The sequence below is a fragment of the Siniperca chuatsi genome, linkage group LG16 (assembly GCF_020085105.1).
Source record: "Siniperca chuatsi isolate FFG_IHB_CAS linkage group LG16, ASM2008510v1, whole genome shotgun sequence".
NCBI classification, from domain to species: Eukaryota; Metazoa; Chordata; class Actinopteri; order Centrarchiformes; family Sinipercidae; genus Siniperca; species Siniperca chuatsi.
Genome location: NC_058057.1, coordinates 13,998,591 through 14,024,135, shown reverse-complemented (window position 1 = coordinate 14,024,135; position 25,545 = coordinate 13,998,591). Strand labels below are relative to the sequence as shown.

The 25,545-nt window shown below is 40.1% G+C and overlaps 1 protein-coding gene across 1 annotated transcript; it reads right to left on the bottom strand.

Moving 5' to 3' along the window:
* Nucleotides 1–1,793: 1,793 nt before the first annotated feature.
* Nucleotides 1,794–25,245, bottom strand: pinx1 (PIN2 (TERF1) interacting telomerase inhibitor 1). The gene is made up of 7 exons (XM_044168588.1): nt 25,103–25,245; nt 24,250–24,359; nt 24,027–24,119; nt 22,767–22,857; nt 22,051–22,140; nt 16,404–16,486; nt 1,794–3,708 (listed from the first exon to the last, which is right to left on the bottom strand). Exons 1-7 carry the CDS (start codon nt 25,212–25,214, stop codon nt 3,040–3,042), a joined length of 1,248 nt encoding a protein of 415 aa, XP_044024523.1. The 5' UTR covers nt 25,215–25,245; the 3' UTR covers nt 1,794–3,039.
* Between the last annotated feature and the right edge of the window lie 300 nt (nt 25,246–25,545).

Sequence of the window (25,545 nt, the reverse complement as noted above, 5' to 3'; positions counted from 1 at the left end):
ATCTACATGCAAATGCCTGTATTAAAATTACACTCCCTCAGAGAAGGAAAGGGTTCTCTTTTTAAAAGTTCGAGTGCTGATCAATTTTTGGAACCTCTGAACACAGATAAAAGCCACTGAACACACACTACAAACAAATCAGTTTTCTTCTGTGGCCAGAGGCCGGCGCATATCAAATCCTGGAGTTCCTGTTGACAGGATACTCTTGGGCTACAGCCACGGAGTAGCTCACACTCTCACACACAAGGGCAGACACACGCGCTCTCTCTCTCTCACACACACACACACACACAGTGCTCAAGTACTGATCAGATAGTATCCTGGTTTGTAATATTTACAGAGGAGGGAGTAACCTGACTACAGATACTATATTTAACTCTTAGAATTAGAGAATTTCCAACTGTATTCCTCCAAAATTAATCCACAGGCAACATGGATGTTAAATTGTAATTAGTCCCCCCCCCAAGAACAGGATATGGCACCTGAAGCCACAGATTGTGCACAGAGCAGGCACATCAATGACATACGCACTTACTCTTACTGTTCTGACATTGACGTGAAGCCAGTGAAAGTCAGCATAGCAGAACAACTGTGAGCTGATGGAGGCACAGGAGTGAGTGAGAGTGTGTGTACAGTACAGGCAGACGGCAGACTGGCAATGTGTGAGACACAATAACCACTGTGTGGGTGGGAGCTGTATCAGCCTGCTGTTGGGCCACCCTTTCAGTGTAAAAGACAAGGGGCTACTGGAGACTTGAGGAGGGGGTTTGTCTTCGAGTATGATGAATGAAGGGAAATGCCAGTTTGGCAACATAACTTTTTTTTTTTTAAGAAAACACATCCAGATCAGTTTATTAATGAATTCCAGTGTCGAGCATTATTAGGCTAAACATAACCTTTCAGCTTTATCACTTTTTTCTATTATTGTTATTTCTCTCTGTCCCACATAACCTGCTGTTATACATTCCAATATATAATTTTAATGTTATTTTCAAAATAAAAGTGAGCAGCATCATTATGTGCAAATATGTTAGTAAATGGTGGTGGCTGAACAATTACAGTGTATTCATACTGTGACTGATGTGACTTAAACGGGAAAAAAAATGTTTTATTAAGTAGGAGAGAATTTTTTTATTGCAACAAGGCATCTGTAATTTTAAAAACTTTGTCTAAATTGGTAAAATGATGCAGTTTCCCCTGAACCTTTAAATCATTTAGCACAGATAAAGGTTCAGTTTCGCAAGCATTTACTTGTCTATTTCGTACTCTTAACGTGGACTTTTATGTAATTATCTTCGATGTGGACTATTGGGTCTTCTAATAAAACTGAATTGAATCTGATGATGACTCGACAGTCTATTAAGGACATGGAAAGTAAAAAACACCTGCACACCTGAGACGCTTACAATAATGGGCTCTGAAGCAATCCAAGCCCAGAGTTTCCGTAACTTACGAACCCCAAATAGTGATGTGGAATGTGTAAGACTGGACAGCTGCCATTTCCTTTTTCCTCCTTTGACTCATTCCACCCACTCTCATTGCTGAGCAAGCTTAAGAGCTCTTCTGTCAAGTCAAAGAAAAGATTTCATAACCTCATAAATCACATTTGGAAGTGGAAAGAGTGACTGTGGTCATCTTCAGATTACCTTTACAGCTGATCAGCTGATATACGGTGCTCACTGCTCGACTGAAGTAAACCTATTCCTCCTCACCACTCTCCTATATTTACTTTATATATTCACCTACATTTCATCAACCTATGAAGGAAGAAAAAAAAAACAATCAAACATGCATGCATGACTATTTGGATTTATTTAAAAAGTGATTTCATCCTGTTAAAGCGCCAAAGTTTGTTTTCTTACAGCTCCTGAATGTGTCAGACAAACGTTTTCCAGCTTTCTAACAAACCATCATCAGATTGCATCGGTTCTGATTTGTCAAGTCATTTAACATCAAAGAGACTACTAATTTCTGTGTGCTTCTGATGTTTTTACAAAATTGACAAAAACTGTCTCTGGGTCACTTGTCATTGTCTGAAAAATTGGACAAAGATGGTTAACACTAACTGCTGGCAAGAAAATAAAATCCACTGTGAAATATTGCATACATAAATAGTAATGCTGATGCATATTAGATGGTAGAAATTCATTTTGACATTGTTTGCAAAACATAAAATAACACATTTTTCCTAAATGTAGTATTTTGGAATTTAGCAATTTGGACCCTTTTTATTCAGTGAGACATAAGACATGCACACGCCAGCACTAATCTAAGTATTTCTAAATTTGATGGAAACACAGGCTCATTTAAAAAAGTATGTCAACTTATTATGTCTGTATTAATACATTTGAGACATTGTGGATGCACATTTAGAGATTAAACAGATTTATCTAATAGATTAAAGGAATAGTTCAACATTTTGGGAAATATGCTTATTTGCTTCTTGCCCAGAGCTGGATGAGTAGATCGATACCACTCTCATGTCTGTATGATAAATATGAAGCTACAGCCAGCAGCTGGTTAGCTTAGCCAGCAGCTGGTTAGCTTAGCCTAGCATATAGACTGGAAACAGTGGCGAACAGCTAGCCTAACTCGGTCTAAAAGTAACATCATCAGCCTACCAGCACCTCTAAAGCTCACTAATTTACACGTTATCTCTTGTTTGTGTAATGATTGATTGTTTAAAAATATGCGCATTTCCCAAAATGTCAAACTCTTTCTTTAAGTCGAGGCATTTTACCATCTGCTGCAACAATGCTGCATCCCAGTGGCCAACAGTACACGTTTGTGGTTTTACTGGGCAGCTTCAAGGTTTTTAATGTGATCAAATGTCTAACCTCCCTTTTCTCCTCACTGTAGCTAAGTGTGAACAGGTTATTAGATTGTGTATATCCAAGACATTTGATTTGCTCATAAAGGCCATACACGTGTGCCCCAATGATCATGTTTATGATAAGAGGATAACGTGAGTCCCCCTGAAGCCTAAAGGACTGGTGGAATTGGAGGGCAATGCTATTAATTCCACCCTATTCTTGATGTTTATTTTTTCTTTTTCTTGTCCTTTTTGAATTTCTTCTCTACCAGCTCCTCCTTGTCCTCTTTTACTACATCGTCCACCTCCTCTCGCTGTTTCTTCTTCTTTTTGTGAACAACCTCAGATTCTACAGTTTGATCCTCAGCTGGCCCGTGTCCATTTAGTAGTTTAGTTTCCTTATTGTGTTTTTTAAGCTTCTTCTTCTTCTTCTTCTTCACACAGTTCTGTTCCACACCAGAGGTGGCGCTACAGTTCTCGACCATTTTCCTCTTTTTCTTCTTTTTACCCGGACACTCCTGCTGTCGGTCCTCATCGTCCTCTATTACGATGGGAGCGGCACTGTTCTCTTCTGCCACTTCCAGCTCATCTACTGACTTTTTGCCCTTCTTCTTTTTTTTCTTTTTGGGCTCTTCTGAGTCATCGTTGTTGCTGCTGCGGATGGGATCGGGTTCCTTGGACAGACCTGATGTCTTGTTGGCCTCTGCCTCCACTGGGGGTGCTGTACTCAGGGCCTGTCCACGAGACCTTTTCAACTGAGCCATTCGCTGTGCAAAATACTCCTGCATATTGAGAGTACTTGTCACAGTCTTGGTGATGGACTCTGTATCCAGTTCAGAAGTAGCAGGAGTAAAATCCTTCTTCGTCTCACCCTGAGAATCACTGCTGTTGCTCTCCTAGACCAAAAACCACACAAATGAGAAGACAGTTAGGATTTAATGCAGCATTTAAAAAATCCACACAGAAATAGAAAGCACACAATGGTGGACCGAGGAGCTTAAGTGATCGTCAATCATCATGCAGAGATTAACCAGGCAGATTTTGGTGAGTGAAAAGAAGGCCAAAATAGGATGTTGATGTAACAATAGGTGTTAAAAGATCACCTTTAAATAAGCATTGCGGACCAAATCGTCACACACCTGACACTTATCATCATCATCTGCTTACAACACTAACACTATGTAGCTCCACACATCCAGCTGTGTGTCCTTGCACTTTCAGCTCCTTAACTGCCATCCCTCTGTGACGGCTCTTCACTAGTAAAGCATTCTGGAGTGAAACAATAATATATGTGTCTGATGAGTCGGAACAAAAACATACCACCATAAGTGTCAACAGTGAACGGGAGATTTTATTTCAGTTCACAAGGTGCCACTACGGCACTGCTTTGACATCAAATATAAAGAACACGACTTTTGGAAATCATTTCACGATTTAGAAATATTTACACATACTGTATATTGCTTTCATTAAACTGGATTTATTCACAATTATTCAATAAATTGCAAATCTTAGAATTAAAAGGTGTGAAACAGCAGTGACTTAAAGCTGCCTTTGGTATTCATCACACAAAATACTCAGAAAAGCTTATAGGCTGAGTCAACTACTCTCCTTTAACACAAATGGTTAATTTAATTGGTAAATCAACACTGACCACAGTCACAGTAAATACTCAGTGCTTATAGGGAAACCATTGAATGGTAAACAACAATAACTGCAGTTATAGCTTTGGGTGATCTGTGTTTTTGATTAAACTGTCAGAAGTGTTGTTTAAAGTAAATGTTCATTTTTTTCACTTTTCTAAAGATAACTTTTTTTGGCATTTTGCCTGTATTAGACAGCGATGCTGTAAATACGGACAGGAAACTCAGGGAACAAAAGAGGGTATGACATGTAACAATAATCCTCAGCTGGAATTGAACGCGGGGGGTTACGATCACATGAGATGGGTCTCCACTGCTAGGCAACCAGAACACTGTTGATCTTTCAAAACTGTATTTTGAAGCGTTAAACAGATCTCTCAAATATCTTTGAGGCAACTCTGGCAAGAATTCACAGTATACGTGACCACTATTCAGGTTTCTGGTGTTTGGCATATGTCATCTTGGTTTCGAGATATGAGACTTTCCCCCTGCAGCATTACATAATTGTGCAATGTTTGCGAAAGATGACATTACAATTCAGGCAGGTGTTTGTTAATTTGTATAGCTCCTCTATGTGTGTTGCAGATTTTTTGTCAGAGAACGACACAGTTTGGGATCAAAGTGAAAACTGCTCAGAGCAACAACAACAACAAAAAAAAAGGTGTCTACTGATTCCAGTGAGGCAGTCAGGAGGTGATCCCTTTGCTAAAAGACATACTGAAAATATTTGTTAAAAAAAAGGAGGAGAGAGCAGTACTCATTCATTTGTTTTGGTTAAACTGTCTGCAATCTGGAGACATGAGTCACCAACTCATCTCTCCAACATTTAGGCTGCATTAGTAAACAGGACCAACTTTACAACTGTGAGCTACAACACAGTCTAGATTTTAACTCTACAGCATGAACAATTTGTCACCTTACCCCTGTGACCCATTTGTCTTCATTTTCCTAATGGCCTACTCAATGCATAATGATTTGTCCAGAAGAATCCAGAAGCTCCTCCTGAGAATCACACTAAACAATACCGCCGCTCTGTGTATTACCTCTGAGATGCTGAAGTGGATGGCATTTTTCAAACCCTACAGATTAGAGATGAATTGAAAACACTGTCTTGTGCCGAGTCACCTCATGCTTTGGCCTTTAAGCTTTTACGATCAGTTTGCATTACTTTGACCCTCAACACTGATTGAGATAGACAGGCTAACTGATGGGCTAGTAAAACAATGTGGATGTAGAGCCGAACAGGTCTTGTGGGACCTAAAGAGACTGAAATGCAGAGTGATGTTACTACATATGCACTGGGCTTTCTCAGGGGCTTGAAGTATACTGTATACTGTATCTATATATACACCAAAAGTATAATTTCTTTTAAACTAGCCACTTCAGTGAAACTCTACAAGCTATTAGTCTTAACCCACTAAAAGGCTCTTCAGTCAATATATGTCCATAAGGGAAACAACCATTGTTTTTGCAACCTAATATACTGATTAATATAGAAGAAATGTTTGCTCTGCAAATACAACCCAGCTTTAAATTTTGCAGTGTATAAAGTAACATAACATACTTTAGTATGACATGAGTTACTGCATTTTCTGTTGACTGTATTGCATCTAAAAAGGATGGATTCAGAAGCCATTCATGCTGTCATGAAGCACATGATTGAGGCTAAATGACAAGGCAGGTGTTCAAATGGACTACCAAGTTTTCCACCACCTCAGACCTCGACTAGAAAGAACCCTAACTTCTAACAAGGGGGATAAGGCCCTTCAGGTGAGGTGCCATTAAACAAAACTTTCCCATTTCCCAGAGAAAATCTATACTCCCTGTTACTGCACAATGGCATCCTCTCTGCTTGGGAGAGTGGAGATGGGGCTTAGAGCTGACAGCGCCAAACAACATGTAACTGGGATTTGGGAAGATGGCTGGGGGCCACTTTAGAACTGCCTGTGAAATTACTCTCAAGAGAGGGAGAGGGTGAATGAGCGAGGGAAAAAGCAGAGGAGAGTGACTGAGAGAGAAACATCTTCTTCATCAGGGAAAGTGGCTGGAACTTGGCCTGTGGTTCATCCTCTCTGCCTGGGGATCTCCATTAGACCCTGATCCGACAGGAGGGAAAGTGCTGCGCTGAGCACAGGCCGGACACACACACACACACATATATAGTATAGTTATAAACCCCACAGATCCAGTCAGCATTACTGGCAGCCCTGGAGATTTTTGTGTTGAGGGCAACATGTTACTAAGAAACAACTCGGTAGTAATGTTTGAGATCTTGTTTCCCTATTTCCAGGTGTGTGTTATTTTCTCTGGCCTGTTATTATCAGCCCCCATTTCTGTGTGAGTGCCATAGCTTATAGTATACAGCGGGCACAAGACGATACCCTCAGAGCAAAATATATGTATCTCGATACAAGCTTCATGATAAAATATTTTAACGATGCAACAGTCAGAAAATATAGCAATCAAAAAACATTTTTGAAAAATATTTTATGAATTTATAATAATAATCTGAGCACTGCAGTATCAATATTTTATCATGCCTAATTTCATCATTAAGAAAATGATAATGATGAGGATGTAGTATTACTACATACAAATATGAGAGAACTTTTCTGTTGCAGTGACTTTGCTTTTCTTCAAGAACAGAACTTGAATGTGTTTTAATGTATTTATTACGTAATATTAAATAAAATTACTGCAGTACTAATTTACATTCAACACTTCCTGCAGGTGGCTCACAGTGAAAAGACATGCAGTGAAGAAACTGCAGAAAGTCTTTAGTTGTTGTCAATGGTAGCTTCATGTAGTTTATTTTTCAGCAGTCCATTTCTACATTTTCACAGTTTGTCAGTGACTAGTTTTACTCATTGAGCTGGTTAGGTGAAGCTCTGGCAACAAAAGACTAAACCTTCAATATACAGTGCAGACTGAAGGTACGTAAAACTTTCTCATGCAGTAAAATAATAATGCCATAGTGGTTTAGATTTTTTTTCTTGTAAAGAGAAAAACTAAATTTGAAACACTTAAATGTTTTACTATTTAAACACTAAACCATATTTTGAAGAGCAAAGTTTATGTCCTATAAATAGCAAATGCACTTTAACAGGGATTTGCATGAAACTAACACTTACAGCTCAAGAAGGGACACAACCAATTAATAATTTAGAAAATCAGTTTACATAATTGCTGGAACTAGGGAAGAAGGATTGAAAAAGGAAGTCCCAGACTACAACACAGTGGGGTTGAGGAGTTGAGGGTTGGAGAACACACCTATATCCAGCCATGTCTTCCACTCCCACTCCTCCTCTTCCTCCTCCTCCACCTCCTCCTCCTCCCGGACCCAGAACCCCAGGAAAAGGATGCACTCACTGCACTGTGTGCAGTTCTGAGATAAGGCTCCTTCAGCAGAGGAGCGGTCTGGCTGGCTATCGGGCCCTTCCTGCTCTGCTCTCTCCCCTGGCGGGGGCTGGGGCTGGGCAGGGAACACGGGGAGGGCCCGCAGAGGGTCTCAGAGAAAAGGAGAGGGTGGGAAGACGTTCAACAGGCCGCCTCCTTCAAGACACTCCAGTTCTATCTGTCCCTGCTAATGTAGCCGATGGAAAGCCAATGGTGAGACATGTGCCAAGGTGCCAAGATACTGAAGCCAACATATTCAGGAGGAGAGTCAATCAAGCCAGCAGAGGGATGGTGGAAAAGGTTTACTAGAGTGCATGTGAAACTTTTTTGACCCAACAAGATCAGCAGAGAAATGTATTTAACTTTATTCAATTAATGACTACTGACTAGATCTGAAACCTTTACTGAGCAAGCAAAGCTACTTTATGTCTACTTATTTCTAAAGAGAAAATAAAATTCCAAAATCAATATTTTAAGGGATGTCCTAATTAAGTTTTTTGATCCCAATCCAAGGTCTCTTAAATTGAGTCTTTGCTAATACAGAGTCCAATCCAATAATCATTTTAATGCTCCCCCACATTATTCAGCTTTAGAGTGTACAATTAAGTACTAGAGTACACAAAAGTAGGACTACCTAAAATGAGTAAAACAATTCAGGTTTTTGTGATATTTGAATGGCTCTGCAATTAGAAAATATAGCCCTTTAGTGGTTTCATCAAATATAGAGTTTTGTATATTATCTGTATTATCTGAGTGCCAGTATGGGTCTGTAGTGGTTTGGACAAGATTTAACCTGCAAAATATCCCTGAAATACAGCAAAATATAACAGCTCAGTTTGCACCACTTGTTGACGCTCACAGTCTGTGTGGATTTCATTAACTGAGTTGTGGAATTACAGAACAATTGTGGAATTGTGGAATTACAAACAATTTAACAGCAGCCAGCAGTTTCAATCACTTGCAGTGCTGAGCGTCAGCAAACTGTTCCAATGTTTAAACAGTGCAATGGAGTATTTTTGACAACTGGCTGGAGTGAAAAAAAAAAAAAAATAGATTAAACAACAATAAACGCATTGGTTAGTTGTGGCTTTAATTCAAAGCATTACCAATCAAGCAATTCCTAATCACACACCATCCAATTGTTTTCATGAACACAGAGGTCCTGTAAAATGTGCACAAAGCATTGGTATTCTGACAGCCCATTTCCCTGATGCACAGATAAAACAATGTGGTTGCTTACAAAATGGGTGTAAACTGGGACATCTAACTGTCAGCAGTAGTGAGAGGTTGACACGTAACACATTACTTTTTTTTGTTAACCATCCAAGTGAAAAGAACATCAAATAACAATTTATTCATAAACCAGATTTATACCCCAACCAGATTAAAAAGGGAGGTGTTAGGTCTCATTGACTGTATTTTTAAATTGGACATTTCATGGTAGCTCCAAGACAAACAGTAACGAGGTAAGCCTTCCCATGCACTACCAGCCCTTCAAGGTGTGGGTCTGAGGCTTAAAAATAATAAAAAAATTATAGTAAAAATAATAGAAATTAAAAAAAAAAAATGGTGTCTGAGTAACAGTCATGAAGAATCTAAACCTCATGCAACAGTGTAAAACTGAACAAGACTCAAATGCAAGGTTGGGAGGCTTACTTGTTTTAGATATACTAAAAGTTATTGAAACAGGTAAATATTACAAGTTATGTCTCACCAATTAGCTAGGTCACCTTGTGGCTCATATGTTAATTAGAATTTGACAGAGCTGCAGTTGCCCATTTATTTTCTTAAAACTGCTTGTATGCATTACTTGCTGTTTTTTCAATAATTTCTAGCCAATATTGGTTGGGTCTGTAATTGCATGAGTGTGCCCTCATTGTCCTGCCACAATAATAAATTTGGCGATACTCAAGGTCTATGGATCAGGCCCTGATTAGCCAGCTGTCTCTCCCTGATGAGCACACAAGTCCAGCAGCCCATCCTTCATGAGCCTGATGTGGGTGGACAGAAAAACAGGTGGATACCTTATTCCCTGGTAAATAAGCAAACCCTTCGGTTGACCATCAATAATTTTTAAGTAATGTCTGCCTCTAAAGTGATACTAATATTTGTCTTTGTCCTCCACAGAAATAATATTTACACAGAAACCGTAAAATCATGTACCGTAAGTTCATTAAATGCCACACATGGAAGCTTCCACAAAGCAATGCTTTTGCTAAAGGAATACTTTCTGTGTGTAGTTAAGACAAAACACAAAAAAATGGGTTGTGAAAAATTGCACTTTGTGCCCGGTGCGTTTATCATAAGTAACAAATGAAGACAACATTATGCATGCAGCATGACTGCCCTGTGCTTGTTCAACATTGCAAACGCTTGCCGACAATGCCCCCCCCAAGAGCATAGGGTTCCCCCACCCCAACCCCAGAGAGGGAAGATACAGTGATTATTTTCCGCAGCTGTGATTTATTAGATTAAAGAGTCAGTGATTAAACGGTAGTCTGTGGCTGTAAACAGCCAAGAGGGCTGGAAATCTTTGGGCGGTTAGCTTCACCAGGAGGCGGTAATTACCCTGGCCCCATGTATTCTAGCTTAGACCCGTAACTAAGAGACGGACGCCCTCTTTTTCTTTTTTGTCCTGCGCTAATCTGTAAGTGTCAGCGAGCTGGCATGGCCAGGAGGGAGCAGTCCACATAACTGCCAGGGAGGTAGGTGGTAAATGTGTTGGTGCGTGTGTGTGTATGCGTGTGTGTGTGTGTGTGTGGGTTACTGTGTGGGACTTGATATTTGGGTGGTAAAAGCAAAAGGGCCTGTCAACAAACATGCTCAAGAAAGGAATTGCTTTTGCTTGAGGTAATTAGATGTTATCTGAGAATGAATTAGAGCTCCTCAGCTTCAAAATATGCCTGGCACCCTGCATGAGTGCACTGGCCCATTCAAAGCGCGGCAACCACACTGCGACAACGCACGTTTACACCGGCATCCCCTTTCAACAGATCAATGCTGCAAGTTGATGGACAACTGAGCTAAAAAGAAATTCTCTGCTTTGGTGCCGTATTTCTATTTATACTGAAAATGATGCAATGCAGTGGAGCTCTGCAGTAAGTAAAGAATAATCCTATTAGTATAACAGGACAGACAGACAGTTTACCCTGTGAAGAATATTAAGTTAACAATAAAACTGCTTGATATAAACAAATACTTAAATATTAACAGTACGCCAGTCTATTAGTTTGCATCCTAATGATGGAAGTCAACATGTAGAAAAATAAAAGACCTTTAAAATGGAAGTTAAATACTAAAATATTTTACAGTCTGCTGTCAAGTCACGCTGAAATAAAAAAGATGTCTTAGTCTAAATTGATTATAGTAACTAAAGACATATTAATGTTAATCTATAAACAACCAGTTACTAATAATTTAGACACATTTTCGAAATAACAATTCAACACTACTTCACTGTTCACTGGCCTCAGTAACAATCTGAACCAGAGTTTCAGATCATTTCTGTACCGAAAAGACATTTCACTTCTGCCCTGTCAGCAAAGTTTCACTGCTCGACTCCGCCCATCGGCTCCCTGGCGCCTTGCCGACGCATCTGCCAAACGCTCGAGCCCCCAATCCACACCGCCCCGGTTCCATATTCCTTAAGATGGTGGTATCGGGGGAGCCCCAGCTGACGTGCGATCCTTCATGTGGACGTCGCGTGGGCAGGAAAAACTTGCAACAGGTGCCACCCGATGAGGCTTGATTCTCGCCCTTTGTGCTTGAGCAGGAGTGGGAGTGGGAGAGGCCGCAGGGGTCACGCCGACCCGAGAGCAGGGTGCGCCATACCGACTGTCTGACTGGAGGGTTCAGACGTCAAAACAAACCTTGTACCAAATTACACTCAACCATTTTTCTTCCGTGACATTTTTAAGGAGTACAGAACTAATGAGCGGGTGATATTATAACATTGATGTTTCTAATAGTGAAATCATTGTATCTGTTAATTGACTGTAAAACTTCATTATAGGAATGTTATTTTTTTATTGTGTTGATTCAGAGGCTGAATCAGTAAACCGAATATTCAATTCAGTGATTGCATTAAGCAAAAGTAAAATTATATAATAAATTATACAGAGGATTCTTCACAAAAAAATCTAAATCTGGAAGACTATAATGAAAAAACTGAAATATTGAAATCTAATATTATTTTTACATTTATTACAATGACAGGGTATGAATGTCAGAATCTAAAGCATGGCCATTTTGCAGTGATAATATAAAATACATGTAATATAAATTAAGGTTTTTTAAATGTAGCTCTAAAGAAAGAAGATAAACTGAATTTTGTCTTTTTCAACCCCCCACCAAAAAAAGGGAAATGTATAAGGAAATGTAGGTGGAAAAATAAAACTATGGCTTGTTTCCACCTTTCATCTGAGCTGGCGGCTTTAAAAAATGACTAACTTTTGTTGATGTATGAATCGGCGGGGAGTCTATTTATCAGCAGGCCCTCTGCGGTCGCCCGCTTGGGTCCCTCAAGTCACAAGCCGCGTCGCTCCCCTTTGACTGATTAATTAGCCAATCAGAGGACATTTTTCACTGGGCGGCAGAATGGTTTATTTCAGCTAATGCCGGGCTTTCGAGCTGAGGCCCGTTGGAGCCTCGTCGGCTCTTTCGGCCTGCCTGAGTGGCCAGGCAGAGGGGCAAGGGAGATAAATCAAGCCGGGCTGGCCCTCCATGTGGCTCCCCTAACTAAACCCCCTGAGGAGGGCACGGTGGTGGAGAAGGAGGGGGAATGAGAAGGGGACGCAGGACGGCCAGGGGCACTGCTCGCCCGCCGATAAGCACGGGGAGCACAGGGCTGCCAAAGTGCCTTCATTTAGAAGTGGCCGGGCCTTTTTGATATCTCGGCAGAGAGAGCCTGTCGTTTGTCATGCCGTGAGTAATTGTGTTGAGGGGCACAAGAGGAGGCAGGAGATGGAGGGGGCTCGCGAGCGTGGGATGGGTGATGGATAACAGAGAGCCATGTAGATGGACAGGTGCTCCACCACAACTTCATAACTCTCACTGGTCAGGGAGTGTAAATAATGGTTTTAAACATACATTTTCAGGTAGCTACACGGTAAGGTGAAATTAGATTGTGGGTGAAATGGTGGTCATCCATTTATCTTGTACATAACTGTTTTAAAAGTAATTTTTGCAAGTGTAATAAACATATTATTCAGGTATGTACACTCAGTGGCCACTTTATTAGGTACACCTGTAAAATCTATAGCAATTCAATACAACAGCTCTGCCATACATTCTCTTTCTTCGGTGGTGTTGTACTGGACTGCGTTATATTGAGAAGTGTTTCTAATTTTTTGTCCTCCCTATTTACATACATGAGGAGGCAGAGTATTAGAAACTGGCTATGACAGAAAAAACAAACAAACAAAAAAGCTAAGAAATAACGGGAACATTATAGGCATCATAAAGTAGACTTTATGGCAGAGCAGTTGTATTGATTGCATTAGATTGCAAAAGTGTACCTAACAAAGTGGACACTGAGTGTATGTTTGTGTGTTTAAGTGTGTTCTAAATAAATAGATGATAGGTGTGATGTTTTTCATTTAGAAGTAGGGCTGGGTATTAAACCTCAATACATTTTGAATATCGTCTGAAATGTGTCTTTAGCACTGGTGATTAAAAAGTGTCCCAAGTTGACATCGACATGCTTTCTTAGGCTTGTTTGATTATTCTTTGATCAGATATCTGATGATCAAAATCAGAAAACTTTTCTCAATAAATGCCTTTTTTTAAGCCTACTGAGAGGTCAGAACTGGACTTTTTATGTTTGAGCTACGATACTGTGGTCTTAAATGGTCTTTTTTCCCCCTCATGCTTACAAGTGCATCTGTGGTTGTTTAAAGAATATCAAAAGCAGTCCTCCAACATTTTAGTTTCAACTTAAAAAGACATTTTTATACAAAATAAATACATCATACATTAAAATGGAACATTTTAAAAACGGGGATTTTAACCTACAACACAGCTATACTGTCAGGACAGGAGGTTACAACTGAACATAATTTAAAGAACAGTAGTTGAGGTGAAACACAATAATGGAAGACTTAATGGCTACCTGTATACGACCAATTAATATGAAGAGGTTAATAATCTGACTCATGCATTCATATGGTCTTTTCAACACATCCAGTGCTGCTTTTGATGAACAGAGGCATGTGGGACAGCTGAGTGTGTGTGCCTGTGTGTGTGTCTGCCTGTCTGCGTTTCAGGGAGCGTTGTGAGCAGCGATAAGAGGCGAGCAGGAAGCACATCACTGCGGGAGGAAGGAAAACCCCAGCAGTGGGGGACTGGTGGAAGGGAGGCGGGAGAAACAGCAGTGGGTGGTGGGTGAAGCGTTGGAAGATTCATGAGCGGGAAGGAGGGCAGTTCTGGAGGAGCCGATCCAGATTTGGTCGAGTCTCCCGGCCTCACCTTGTCAGGATGCAGATATGTGATAATGCAACTGGTGGCTGCATGTGCAAACCCATGTAAAGCAACTCCACCACTAAACCAAAGCTCATAATGTTGACATAGCCACTGCTTAGGAATACAACTCTTTGGGGTTTTGTGATTATTCCATGCGTGTATATTGTAGAGCGTATTTTGTGTTGTAACAGTACTGTAAGTACAGATCTGGGTGCACAGAGGGTCATGGACACACTCACAGGAGAACCTGCACAATGCCTATAGCCTGATTGGTCCATCACCCTCTTTACCTATTCCCAGCAACCTCAGATGTTGCTGGGCTTTAACACAAGGTCTCATGGGAAGCCATTGTAATTGTGTTCAGTGTTTTCGATATGGTCAATGGTGTCCCTCCTGGCTGAAAAATAACAACCCATAACCAAACGATTAGGGAGAAAATGATGGTGTGTATTGCTTGCATTTCCAATGTTAATCAGCTAGGGAGTAGCAGCCATTGTGATGTTATGGCTCGGCACCTGAAGGGGAATAGAGGAGGTTTTTCCTCGTGCAATTTATGGATTTTAAGATGCCAATTTCTTCAAGCTAAATGCTTGAGATAAACAGAGGAAGCCAGCAAGAGGATTTTCTGTGTCCAAATGCTACATTTGTCATTGTCCCTCTGGCTCTGTATGGGGTCAGGAGAACTTGTGACACCAAAAATACCAGTGTATTAAATGAAGATTTATTATTTCATAATAAAATACATGGAAGTTATGTGTCTGCTTGTGTCACTTCATGTTTTTATAATGATAATCCCACAGTTATTGTTCATCTGTTAGCATCCAAAACATTTAATATCTAAAAATGAACTCACAAATCTCACTGATGGCATTAATGTGATTTTAAATATGCAATAGTTACGTGATGAATTTATTTGTCAGTATTTTCAACTGAGTTATAGTCCCTGTAAATGTATAAATAAGTTCACCTTTGGTGCACAGCAAGTTTCATTAGCAGATACAAATTTTTATGTTTAATTTCTGATAATAACAATAAAAAATTTTAATTCTGAAGCAGCCCATTTCATAAAAAAAGGAAGCGACCAAACACAGGTTAATTTAACAAGTACTGTTTTGTTTTTGATAAGTAAGCCAATGGAACTTGCTGGGCCTGAAATGCAACTTGCACCTTCCTGAGCCTTGAAGCTACGTTTCAAAAGCATGAGAGCCAGCTTAACGCCAAATGGCAAAGTGACGTTTGAAGTGACCGACCACCAATGCCAAGAGCAAAAACAGAACTTTTTTGCAAGCATCATCATTTCAGATTTCTGTACACCTCACCCCGATTTTGATTTGCCTTTAATAATGCCCGCTGGCATTGTAACTACCTGATGTGAGCGCTCCAAGACAGAAGTAGAGAAGAGAGGAAGTGCAAAAAGAGAAGTTGGGGGTAAGAGTGTAAATCCTCTAAGTGGATTTAGGTGCTCTTGGCGCCATCAGTGGCCTGTTGGCCGTGTTAAAGCTGCACGCTATGACATGGCTAATCTAGGGCCACAGGCTGCTCAGGAGCTGGGCCCTGTAGAAGCAGAAGGATCACATGATACTGCAGTGACTGATGGAGGTATCAGCACTAGTCATTCTTAATTACCAAGACAGAGGCAGATAAGCTCGAGCCACCTGGCCAGAGGTACGCCACCTTCTCCCCCAGTGACATTGACTAGAAGCCTGCCCACTCACTTTAGAAAACTACTGTTTCACTGCAAAACGAGTAATGCACACCTTGGATTATGAATATTCTCTACAGATCTTTTCTAACTGGATATACTGCACTTTGTCACGATAAGATTGACTGGATCTAATAAATATAATATAGGTATTAGTCATGATCAAGAAAGTCCTAGAGACAGGTGCATCTGATCATAAACTCTGACTGTGAAAGACCCCCAAAAATCCTACACACTGTTGATCACTTGAACACACTATGGAAATAAGTTTTGTTTTTTGTTTTTTTGTTTTTTTTAAATTAAATTTAAATTGCTGCCTTAATTCACCTTTAGGGCAAGAAATAATTTTTTTCCAACTGTGGATAAGGTAAATGTTCTTGATGTCTCTTACCTGCTCTTGGTCATTGGCAGATCTTCCTCGCTTCCCAAAGATGCAGTTAAGGTCTGTTTCAGTACGGGAGGACAGATCCTTTCCTAAAGGGGAGGGGGAGAGAAACACCTTTTCACAATCATATAGCAAATTAAAACTCACTTTAAAACTAAGTTTGAAATTGCCAAACCGCAAAACAAAAAACTACTGGCATACACTAGTGCGTTTTTACTTTAGCAAATTTATCAAAAGGTGAGCGAAAACAATTCAGTCACATTTTTCCCCAACACACATCCTCCCACCCAAAACAAACAAAGATAATAATATAAATTTAAAATGCAGAAATCTTAAGGGAAACTGTTTTAGCTAGGCAACCTGTAATGGTTGCAGTTGAAAGCATGAGTATGTTTGTGTGTCTGTATATATATGTGTGTGTGTGTGTGTGTGTGTGTGTGTGTGTGTTGAGGGTAGAAGGTAAGAGGAGGTGGTCTCTTGAGTAAAGAAAGGGGAGGTTTTGTGTGGTTTACTTCTTGTTTCAGGGATAAAACGGCAAAGAAAAATAAACCGACAACAAGGTCTGCACGCCACGCCTCTGGATTCCCATTTTCAAGCCGGGCCTCAAAGACTCCTGAAGCACACAGTCGTCTGTCTCAAGCCCAGGTCCTGTTCGTACAGCTGCATCCTCTTCCTTCAGAGGGTCTCTGATAACATTTGGTTATTTATTGCTTTTAAACCTCTATCTCCCCTACTCTTGCCTTTGAAATACGCTGCACATGCAGGTCTAAGAAGTAAAACCAAGAAAGAATGTTGAAAACTAAAATAAATGAGGAGGGGGGCCTGTGGTGTTTGTCATCTAGTGAACTTAGGTCAAACGTAAAATTATGCCCAATCTGACCTTTCTGCTGTTTGGATGAGGAAGTACCTGTCACAAATGCTCAGGCTTTTCAGGTGAAAGTGCAAATAACAGTGTTCTGATAAAAAAGGACCTTAACTCTACTTTTCCCATAAACGTTCAAGAGGTGGCTGAATGCCATTACGCAGGATGAAGCATGGGCACTGCTAATGTGCAGTGGAAATTGTTATTGAATACATGCTGGTTTCCAAGTACACAGTTGAAATGGCAACAACTGTCAGTACAGATCAACTAGTCAAACCAGACCAAAAAAATCACAGACTCTACAAACAAATACACAAATTTAATGAATAGCAAATTACTAAAAAAGCAAAATAAGATTGATGGTGTCCAGTCATATCAATGTCACGGGTATTAAACATGGAACTGGAGGCAGATGTGATGTTTCTAGGGGAAGAAATGAAAAACACAACTTGGTACCTGCACCCTCTGCTCTTCAGCCTAATAATATACTGTAGTTTACATGGCCTGTCATGTTTTCTCAAAACCTTTCAGTTTAAAGACACACACTAAAATGCAAAAATATGTTTTGTTAAAAGCCCCAAAGACTGCGATTAAGCTAACCTCACAGAGCAACGGATGGAGAGCTGTAGTTAAATTCTGCATCAACCACCCGTGCTGCCGTGACAGGTGATAGATGGAGGCAGCAATTAAAACTGGGTTACTGGTTTATGCTGTGGGCCCCGGACCTAGAGATTTTGGTGCCTTTCCCCACAAACAAAGGCCATCAATCCTCAGTGCTTGCAGTGAGGGAACCAGGCTGAACAGGATATCAATAAAAAAAAGCAGGAGAGTAAGGAGGAGGCCTGCACTGAGACGGAGAGGGAGATGTTTGGAAGGTTCTCAGATGCTGCTGTGGCCACATTTATTTTGCAATTTTACAGATTTAATATCAAGGGCAAATCAACAATAAATTACTAGACAAGACTAGTATGAATTTAGTAACCAGTTATAAACTATGCGAAACAATATCGTTTTAAAGTCTCTTACAATATTTTTTTTATCTGAATGGATATGAAATCAGGTATTTAATGGTAGATTCAATGGTTGACCTTCACCTGCTCGCAGACAATCTCTGCATATCCAGAACTATGAGAGTAGTACCTGACCTTTTCAACCTTCCATGTAACAGACTTAGCAACACTAAATCTATTACCAAGCCTTAACTTGGCAACAGCTTCACAGGGAGGGGAGCCACAATCTGAGCAGTCAGTGGAAGCATGCAAACAGGCGTGGCAGGTTATATGTTGCCAGGTAACTCTTTGGTTGCTCATGCCGATCCAGACCACAAGCTTGGACAGGCAATGTCAACAGAACAACAACAGAAAAGCAGAAAAAAATAACAGATATATAAATAAAGTAAGACTTCCTGTAGCTGCCACTTACCACTGTGAGGGGACCATAAATATTTCCAACATTTAAACACCTCAAAACTGACAGTTTCATAGTCAAAGTGCACTGAAAGTTTATTCCTGTCAGACCACTTAAGGCAGGCGGAGCACACAACTCTCAAGTTTCCAATTATGTTATGTGTTGTTTATGGATCAACAAGTAGTGCCAGCGTCCCTTCGGTTGCATGACAACAGTTGCGCCTCTTTGAGAAGAAACAGGTTAAAGAGGTGTTATGTTGCCAAAGACAGATGAATTGGCACGTCTACTGCCTACAGAGTCACAAACGGGTTTAGGATTGAATTCCAACGAAAACATTCTCACCTGCATATCCGCTTTACTGCCCTCTCTGCTTTCTGACAGTCTGAGAAAATAAAGATACTAAAAAAGAGAGTAGATGTCAAATATACGCTCTTTAGCTTCACCTGACATTTATAAACAGCAGGTGGTGATAACGGAAGGGATCTCCTCAAATGGATTAGAACTTAAAGTACTGCAGGATCGGACTTCATTAGTTGACGACAGGTCGGGGTACGAGTGTATCCTAATGCAAAGATGATAAAAGAGGTCCAAGTTACCAGACAACACAAATGTCCTATGATGAATAAGGGATAAACCTGGCTGTCGAAACTCTTGAGCAAGGTGTTGTTTGTAGCGTTCATGGGATCAATGAGGCTGTTTGGGGATGGTGGGTGGACATAGCTGTAAGGATAGAGAGGCCCAAATAGAAGTGTAGCAATTCAGTAAGCTCACAGTTTGGTGGAATACACAATAACAGGGTTAACATTATGATGCACTCAAGATATTTTGGAAAAATATTTTAACTAAAAACATTTTAGTGCAAATAACATTCTCATCAAGCCTAGATCATGTGTCCTTATTAAGAAGAAATAAAAATAACTATGGACTTAGTTGGAATAACATTGTCCAAACACTGTAGTTGGTCACAAATCCAAATTTCCAAAGCAAATATGGAATATGGTGTCATGGTGTAACATTAGATCTAGAGATTGCATGGATGCATTCATAATCAAAGCAGCAAACAGATTCTCGCAGACTCGCAATATGGCACACCAACTGAAGCAAAAGGTGCCTCTGCACAAGTCAGAAAAGTTTCAAATTCACTGTTATACCAAGTTGTATGACTTCAATAAAGTATGTATAGAGTGAGGGCAGGAAGGAGAGCATCCAGAGGAAAATAAGAAAAACAAGAATCATCATCACACCCCTAATGTCTGTGCTTCGTGTCTTAAGTGTGCCTTGTATAGTGCATCTCATTCATCAGGGACAAGGTCTTTTTCTGGCTCCTGCCAAATTAAGATCACAAAAACAGGGTGAGAGGGTCTGGGGGAGAGACCGAGACCACGTTTTATCTGGCAGGGTCATCTAATGGGTCACGCAGCCCCTGGGAGGTGTTGTTTTTGGGGGGCCAGCAAATGGATACGCCAGATGCCCCAAACAGGAAACAGGAAGTTGCTATTGAATGACGTAAAATATAAAAGGCTCTTCCAGGTGAGGTAAAAGTTGAGATATTTTGTTTTCCCATGTATGCTGACCTGATGAGCTACAAATTGAAACCCAATAACACAAACGATTATATATTAAAATTACTGTAACATGTTAGTATTTGATGAGCTTGCACTACTTTCTTGCAAAAAGGACTTGCAGAGTTTAGTCCAACACAAAACACCATTACTATTGAATACCCTGACTTCTTAAGAAATTGTGCCTGTAATCACTCAACTATGCTCCGTGCTCAAGTAAAGCGACTCAGCAGTAAAATATGGCCTAGTGGTTATTCATTTTGGTCTCCAGTGGTTCTGAACACTAAATTCCTCCACGTGCCTATCAGTGTACTGGCCTTGACCAGCAAATCTTGACTTCCTGACGTGTAAAGGAGTAATGAAAGTAGAAGGAAGAGTTATTAATAACCTCCCCTAGCACTGACCGGGCCAACTGACCCAGCACAGGCCGACAGAGCTCTGATCAGCGTCTGTGGTCTGAGCCAAGTGCACAAGGCTCAACCTGAGGGGTGGACTATGAAGCGAGATTAATGGGTTAGCGAGGTACAGTATGTTGAGCCTAAAGCCAGAGTTTTCAACGTCACGAAGGCGGCTCTCTTTTAACCTGGCTAGATCACCATGGTAACTTATGCTGCACACCTAACCTGCTCCGGAGGAGGTTATGTTCAGAGTTTCGGATATAAATCGGCAGTAAAAAGCGCCGCCCTTTCATTAATTCTTTTCCTGACGATGTAGATTCTCAGCTGAGGGAATACATTATATATGCAAACTTACTGAGCCGTACATTAATGCCACCGAACAAAGCCATGTAATTACAGTAGCGCAAACTCTATACATCGCGTTGCCACGGTAACCTACATGCATTCAGTTGGTGATGCAGAAAATCATTTTCCCCGTTTGCTTCAGTTAATATTAAAACACTTTCAATTTTACACAGCATATCATCCATACACTAAAAGAATGATGATGCAACTACAGACCACTTTGGATGATGTTTTTATGCTTGGTCATGATTTGCTGCCAAGTCCATTTTACACTGCTGGTACCGCAGCTAATAGAACACTGATTAGAAAATTGATTAGTCTAATGGTATTTATCACGGATAATATTAAACCAATAAAATTCATTTCACTTTAATTTGACCAAAAACTGAAGTTTAAGAGCTCTACAATGTGCACCAAGTCGATCAGCAATTTTCTGCCAGCATCGCTCTTTTGCCTTATTTGCAGCAACAGTGCAACAGTGTTGCTTTTTGCTGTAAACATTTTGTTATAGTCTTCATAGCACTCCATTATAACAACTTGTTCCTCTCGACTGAAGTAGGCGGCACGCGATCAGCCCATTTCGTGCAGAAGAGTTAAGTAACATGTCAAACGCCTGCCCCCTTTTATGGGAATGTGCGCAGAGCCTGGTGAAGAAAACCTGGGTTAACAAAGAAAGGTGATAACCACTGTGGTGATACCCATTAACTCTGATTGGGGTTTTGTGGAGTCAGCTAATGCAAAGAAAGCCTAGCTATGTCAAACTTGCTTCGTAGTACACCCCTCAGGGAAAAAAGGAGGCTGTCTGTGTATGTGGATTGCATGAAAGGTGGAAAACTAAAAAAGTGGAGGCACCAACTTGAGGTGTTGCTGAGCTTAAAATCAGTAAACGCTTGCCCAGAAACAATTTTATTTAAAAAGGCAGATACATTTTTAGGTTTACAAGTAATCAATGTAATGACTGCTGAGAATGAGAAAAGAAAACACAGAGTGCACAAATAGCACCTTCCTGAGCCATGTTTATCCCTCGGCCCTCCGTTTGCTGCTGTAAAGAACTGTCAGCTGCTAAGAGATGAACCCACCTTTAGTGAACTTCATGTAATGGACCCTCTTTCTCGAAGTCTTGGACTTCTCTTCCAAGCTGAATCCTTTCTGCTCCTCTGGTGGAGGTTCTATAGATAATAAAAGAAAATATAAGAATGAAAAATATGATCATGTGTAGTTACAAATTTAAGATGTTTAGTATCATTGCACCTCTTTACCAACTCAGATATAACAGTAATATGTGCTTTGTTTCCCAGAACAGTGATAATGAAGATGTTCATTTTAAGACAGTGACTGTGTCCATATTTTCTCTCCTAAATGTTGCAGTGCAGCACCCTCTACTGTCTAATAGATGGACCAACAAGCCACAAAAAGCTGCACTGTAATTTGATGTAGTCATGTGTAGTTTGACACATAGCCACAGTGCTGCGAAGGTTACCACTGACAGTGAGTATACATTGTGTATCAACTCTAGATGGCGATTAATAAAAGACATACATTTTAAATGAATGCACTGCCAGTGTGAGTCATATGTGATAAATGTTTAGTGCATGGACTATTTCTATATTACTGCCCACCAATTAAAGAGAAATACAAAATGAATCACAAATACATATGAAAATATAATATCCTTTGGCCAGATCTAAGTAGCTATCAATAGTAACTTGGGATAATTGGTTTGTGAAGAACATGTGACACTGTTTTGAACAGCAGACAGTACCACCCCATGGAGTCGACTGCTGTTTGTACATACTAGTGCTGGTATGCTGGTTGTTTTGACCATGGCAGTTGTTCAGTTGAGCAAGAAGCTCATTGAAATCATCTTGGTGGGCGATCCAGTTATCCTGTGAACACAGCAGATCTCAACACAACAGAACCAAAAAAGGTCTGTTTGACAAAAAAAAAGTATCTTTATAGAGTCAGACAATTTCAAAAGTAATATGGGATATAAATATGGATTTGTACACTCAGTTGCCGGTTTATTGGGTACACCTAGCTAAAACAAATGCAGTCTAATACAACAGTCCTGCAATAAATCCTATCTTCATTAAGGTTATAATGTTCATTTTATGGTGACTGTTATAACTGTATGGTAATGAGGCTGCAGTTTGTGGTAGTGTTGAATTATATTGGGTTGTACTGACAGGTGTTTCTATTATTTTGACCAGCCCATTTATTTCAATGAGGGTAGTCTAAATAACAGAAACAACTCTGTATAATGCAAAACCATCCAACCGCACCACAACTTCTAAAATAACCACACAGCTGAATCAACAACATGTTTCTCTAAAACATGAAGGTAGGATTTATTGCAGGACTGGTGTATTAGACTGCATTAGTTTTAGCTAGGTGTACCTAATAAACTGGCAATTGAGTGTATACTCAGCCGAATTAGAAGACTTTGTTTATGGTTCCCAAAACCAAGCCTTTTGGTTTGAATGGACCTGACATATGCCTGTTACAATTGGGAACACTGAGCTGTGAATGCACCAGCTGTGCATGGCAGAACTGCAAATGTTTACATGACATTAAGTTGTTACCTGTACATTTTTTTGTAATAATACTTAACTTGAACTACGGCATCGGTCCTTGGAAATATTACTGTAATACTAGCCTAGTATTACTATGGTGCTTTGAAATCAGGTATTAAGGTCTTGGTATTTGAGTAACAAGACTGTCAAATCTATAATGACATGAATGTAATTTTAACGATGAACTGCAATATTCCTCAAGAAAAATTATAACTGTTGTTCAAGAAGTTTAAATACACCCCCTCACATCACATAAAATGCACTGTTCCCATGCATTAAAACATACATCTACAAATAACATTGTGAGTAATGAAATCACTACGGTGATCTGCTGATTACATATTCTCTTTAGGTTCTCTTGGAAAATCACTCAAAAATAGAGACTTATTTGCATTCAGGACAACACAAATATTGAAATATGAACAGAGCAACAAAATTATTACATTCAAGTGTTAAGTCACTAAGTGTTAAATGTTGCTCACCTCATAGCTGGCACTGGTTCCAAGACCATAGTTGTTGTTTTTAACTTTTACTTTGATATGGTCAGTGGAGCCTTGCTCACTTTTGCCCAGGCCCTTTACAGGAAAAGAGAAGACATAACACGTGAGACAGATGTTCAGCAACTCATCCATTCGCTGCCAATGTCTACAGAATGTACCACTGTTTACCCAACCTGAAACAGTAGAGATCCATCTTAGCACTCACCTTGCCCTTGGACCAGCCCATTCGCTCCAGCATCTTCTGGCCAAATTTGGAGTCATCTTTACTCCAGGCGCTGTTCCTGGGGTCAACAGACCACTTCTGTTTCCTCCGGGCTGGACAGAGAGCAGCAATATCATTACATAACAATAACAAAAGGACTGTTAACACTCAGATAGATCTCTGATTCAGCCCTATCACACCGCTGTTACACTGTGATGCCGTCCCGCGCCTTGGTCATTTAAATACACACATTTCAAAACCTTATAATATACTTTGCTGTTCGTACTTGATCAATAAATCAGATTTGTCCAGCAGAAACCGTGCTAATCGCATTCGCAATACGAGGAACCAGGATCCCTGTTTACTCAATAACCAGCGCACATAATAATGAGGACAATGAGGTGTCATGTGCAGGTAAACACAGTGACAGACAGCTGTCAGCATTACGGGAATCAGAGCAGAGAATGTTTTACAATCCAATTTCCGACCATGTGTCGAGAGAACAATATGTCACAGCTTACAACCAGTTCATTAAAAACAGACTGCAAATAAATAAAACATATTCGGCCATTAAGGACAATGTAGTCAGCTAAAAATTTGCTGATGGCAAGTTACTGCAGTTAAATGTAGAGTTACAAGAGAAAACACGTGTTTACAGACTGCTGTAGTTAATGCTAATGCTAATGTTAGCTACCCGAATACTTTAACAAGTACGAAATACTGAATATTTTCGGAAGAAAGTCTCTTGACAGCTGGTAGCGGTGGCTGTTTGCGAACATAAAGCACACAAATACGCACTGATACATTGAAAGAAAATAATAAATAGCCATCAAAACTCTACAAGAAATTTACTTACGCTCAGCAAGCATGGACATCCTGGGGTCCTTAAACAGCTTGACGAAAGTCGAGTAGGGTTCCCAGAAAGTGCCTGAAGACAATATGTGACCACGCTGGTTTGTCGTAAACATGTCCTTTAAAAAATATGTCTCGTGTGTTGTAGTTCTTACGGATGAAAGTGCATTAATTACTCTATTATTTTAACTATTAATATTATCGTAATTTTATTTGTATCACTGCAAATGATTCTCTTCGCCAACAGAGGGCGCCACAGTCACGCAGCAACAGCATAAAACATGCTACGTGTGCTGGGTAACCCAGGTTCAGTGAACCCAAAACTTCAGTTCAACTGAAACTGGATCTCTGAGTTTGATACTGATATATCAATGTAAAGAAAATATGGCTAGTACCAAAAATGTTAGCAATGTATTCTTTTATTTATACACATACATTTAATTGTGA